Source organism: Desmodus rotundus, chromosome 5, assembly GCF_022682495.2.
Source record: "Desmodus rotundus isolate HL8 chromosome 5, HLdesRot8A.1, whole genome shotgun sequence".
Taxonomy (NCBI): domain Eukaryota; kingdom Metazoa; phylum Chordata; class Mammalia; order Chiroptera; family Phyllostomidae; genus Desmodus; species Desmodus rotundus.
This window is the reverse complement of record NC_071391.1, coordinates 12185016-12189335: the sequence shown is the minus strand read 5'-3', so window position 1 is coordinate 12189335 and position 4320 is coordinate 12185016. Positions and strand designations below refer to the sequence as shown.

General features: G+C 39.6%; 1 protein-coding gene across 1 annotated transcript; it reads left to right on the top strand.

Annotated features, from left to right (window-relative positions):
* The first annotated feature begins 271 nt into the window (after positions 1–271).
* On the top strand, positions 272–1225 carry OR4A15 (olfactory receptor family 4 subfamily A member 15). The gene has a single exon (XM_024558232.2). It carries the CDS (start codon positions 272–274, stop codon positions 1223–1225), a length of 954 nt encoding a protein of 317 aa, XP_024414000.2.
* The last annotated feature ends 3095 nt before the right edge of the window (positions 1226–4320 follow it).

Genomic DNA, 4320 nt, shown 5'->3' with positions numbered 1-4320 from the left:
CACCCCTGCCTCCGCAGGCCCGCCAGTGAGAAGGCTGAAGTCTCATCGTTGTAGCTGAGGCAAGACATTTTGTGAAAATGAAGGGAGTAATTGTGGGAGGAGACTCCAACCTCTAATTTTCCGAAGAGTTACTCTGTGGGGGGCCCTGTGGAACAAGCATTGTTGGCAAAGGCATTCCATTTTCAGAGCAAAGCTTGCGGTGCTCTGAAATTCATTATTGGCCCTTTTGTTGCAGCCCCTACGCCTGAGTTCCACATGTCCTGAAGAACACATGGGCAGTAAGAACAACGTGACTGAGTTTATTCTCCTGGGGCTCACGCAAAGCCTGGAGGGGCAAAAAGTTCTATTTGTTGCGTTCTTACTCATCTACATTGTGACGATAGTGGGCAATCTGCTCATCATGGTGACCATTATGGCCAGCCAGTCCCTGGGTTCCCCGATGTACTTTTTTCTGGCTTACTTATCATTTATAGATACTGTCTATTCTACTGCCATTGCTCCCAAAATGATGGTAGATTTGCTCCATGAGAAAAAGACTATTTCCTTCCAGGCTTGTATGACTCAAGTCTTTATAGATCATTTCTTTGCCGGTGCTGAAGTCATTCTTCTGGTGGTGATGGCCTATGACCGGTATGTAGCCATATGTAAGCCTCTTCACTACCTGATCATTATGAATCGGCGGTTTTGCGTGCTCATGCTGCTGGTGGCCTGGACTGGAGGCTTTCTGCACTCGTTGGTTCAATTTCTTGTTATTTATCAGCTCCCTTTCTGTGGCCCCAATGTCATTGACAACTTTCTGTGTGATATGTATCCTTTATTGAAACTTGCGTGCACCGATACCTACGTCACAGGACTCTCTATGATAGCCAATGGAGGGGCAATCTGCACGGTCACCTTCCTCATTCTTCTAGTTTCCTATGGGGTCATACTCCACTCCCTTAAGACATGTGGTTTGGAAGGGAAACGCAAAGCCTTCTACACCTGTGCATCCCATGTGACTGTGGTCATTTTATTTTTTGTCCCTTGTATTTTCCTGTATGCAAGGCCCAGTTCCAGCTTTCCCATTGATAAACCCATGACTGTGGTTTTAACCTTCATAACTCCTATGTTGAACCCCTTAATCTACACCCTGAGAAATGCAGAAATGAAAAATGCCATGAGGAAACTGTGGAGTAGCTGCGTGGCCACAGTTAGAAGGGGGATGTATCCCTCACGCAGAACATGATGTTTTTTCTTTCATGGAATCAAGTCATACTTCGACTGTTGGTGATCACATTTAAAAAATCATTGCCTTTGAGTTATTCAGCCTAATTATTCTGAAACAGCCATATATATTAATCTTTGTCTAAGTGGAATGTGGTATCGCCCTTAGAGTGCAAGAGACTTGCGTAGGTGTAATCCCTCATGTAGATAATCATGCTGTGTTAAGATACTTTAGTGAAAAACATTTATTTTTTGTTTTATTATACTTCTGTGCTACACAGAAATGTGACCTCTTAAAACTTGGTCATTTTAGGGGATTAAACTTTGAAAATTAAAATTCAGATTGTTAAAAAATTGCTAATCTAATAGTAAAAGTAAATGCCTTGGTCAAATTAATTACTATAAAATTTTGCAGCATGCTAACTGAAATGTCAGACAGAAAAAGACAAGAACCATATGGTTTAACTCACGTGTGTGACATAAGACTGAAAGCAACAAATGAGCAAACAAAGAAAAAAACCAGACAAGAACTCATAGACACAGACAACAGTATGGTGGTTACCATACTAGGAAAGGGAAAAAGAATAGGGGGAGGGTAAAGGGTAAAGGGGATGAAATGCATGATGACAGGGGAAGATTTAACCTTGGGGTGGTGGCTACACAAATGCAATATACAGACAATGTATTACAGAGTCATATACTTGAAACCTATGTAATTTTATTAACTAATGTCATCCCAATAAATTTAATTAAAAATAGAAATTCACAGCATGTACTCATAGCTGAGGATAAATCTATAGAAATGAACTTTGTTAATTTCATAATGTGATGGTAGCATATCATTGATTTTGTATATTCTGGTCAAATTTGGGACTGAAAAATTAAATTGTTCAACCCCATTCTGTACATCTAGATCAATTGGCCTCCTCCAATGGTCGAAATACATATTTAAGTCACTCGCATCACAGTAGAGTCCTAGAGTCTGCCTACATTAAATTAACTCTCTGGGTATACTTAAAAATGCAATAAATGTTAAACATTTTGGGAAAAGAATGTTTGATTTTGCATAGTGAATGCATTTCTGATTCTCTGTAACTTATATGTTCTTGATTTAAGTGATAAATTTAAGGTGTCTTTTCTGTTTATAGTTACTCTATAGCAGCTTTGGAGATCAAATACTGTATTACAAAGATCATTTCTTTTTTAAAGCTCTGGTATTACATGCTTCCCTGTTGAGAAGTCAACCCACTCATAGATACTAAAGCATAAAACTAGTATTCTTTGGCCTTCATGCTTTTCTCAATTTATAATTGTATTTACTTAGTATATTTAACAATACTAATGATTCCATTTATTTGATGAACATTGAAATGCCTGCCCTAAAGTTTCATTTGTTCTTCAGTGGAGGAAGTAAAAAGTACTCTAGATCCTTTAATCAGAAAGGAATCTGATACAGTGGAGTAAGTACTTCCAAATGATCAGAATTGGAGGAGCTGACAGTGGGATGCTGGCATGCACACAGTTGGACCAGGGATGCAGAGGTGAGGAAGCTGGACTCAGGATGAAAGATCTCCGCATGTATTTCTCCAAGTCTTTCTCTGCCCTGAGTTTATAATTTTCTTTAAAAGTTTTAAAGTTTTTCTTTTCACATTTACATCTTTAACCCACATAGGATATGAATTTCCAGGTATGGTATGAGGTGTCAATATACTTTCTTTTCTTATCATAAGGATAATTAAATTTTCCCAGAACATTTATTGAAGAGCCGTCTGTTTCCCACTGCCCTGTAATAATACCACTACTTCCATATGTAAAAATTTATGTCTATTATTCTATTTCTTAATTTTCTGTTTTGTTCAATTAGTCTATCTATGAGCCAATACTACAATGTGTGCATTACTGTAATGTTTCAGATATTTTTGCAGTATAAAAAGTCACTGCCAAGTTTATTGGCTTAAAACACCAACAATCACTTTATTATTTCAGATGGTTTCAGTGGGTCAAGAATTTGAGCAGTTCAGCTGGGTATATCTGGCTCAGCATCTCTCAAGTCATCAGAAATTGGCTGAGGCAAAATTCATCTGAAGTGTTTCCTTATTCTTTTATCTGATACCTGGGCTTGAAAGTCTTGAATCGTGGGGACTGGAATAGCTGGCACTCCTCGAGATCCTAAGGCTGTAGTCCTAATCCAGTAGAGCTGGTATCCTTACAAGGACAGCAGAGCTCTCCTCACGTGCACAGAGGAAAGGCCATGTCAGGGCAGAGTGAGAAATTGGTCATTTGCAAGCCAGGAGGTCATCTGCAAGCCAGGAGGAGAGGCTTTACCGGAAACCACCTGTGCTGTCACCTTGATCTTGGACTTTCAACCTCCAGTACTGTGAGAAAATAAGTGTCTCATGAGCAAGCTACCCTGTCTACGGTATTCTGTGATGTCAGCCTAAACAGACGAGTGTGATGATGCTAACGATGAGTCTAGATTGGTGATTGAATCACCAGGATTCAATTCAAATAACAGCTCCTCATCCAATCACCAGATGAGAATAGTTTCCAGATCCAGAGCTTTTTGAATGAAGGAGCCCTCAGGTATCCTTGAATAAGAACTCAGTGATATCAGACAAATAGTTGCTGTAAATCTTCATCCTAACCTTTCTCTGAGTGATCTGAGACCCTTTAGCAGGGTATTGTGCTCTGAGTTAAGGTAAATACTCAAATCTTTCTGGAGATTCCTGGAAATAGGTTCTAAGCTAACAGTCATTCTTGGGTGGCAGGATGCCAGTGTGGTCCACTGGTCAGAAAGCAGATTGAAGGTGAGACAATATGGACCCAAAGCTGTTACAGTGGGCCAGTTCTGCATATGTACAGTTAGATTAAATGTACTCTACAGGAGGCATACGTTTCCATAGTGGGGCTCTGGTCGTTGGAGTAAAGTTATCATGGTACGAAGGACTGATGGAAATATTTGGTACTAATCTTCCTCTCCAAAATAGTAAGCAAAGAGCTGCACCACATCCTTGGTCCATCAGGGAGATCGGACAAATGGAAGGTGTGAATCTCATTATATTCCCATTTAGTTTACATGTTTGGTTTGGGAATAAAATGGAGAGACAGTCTACATCT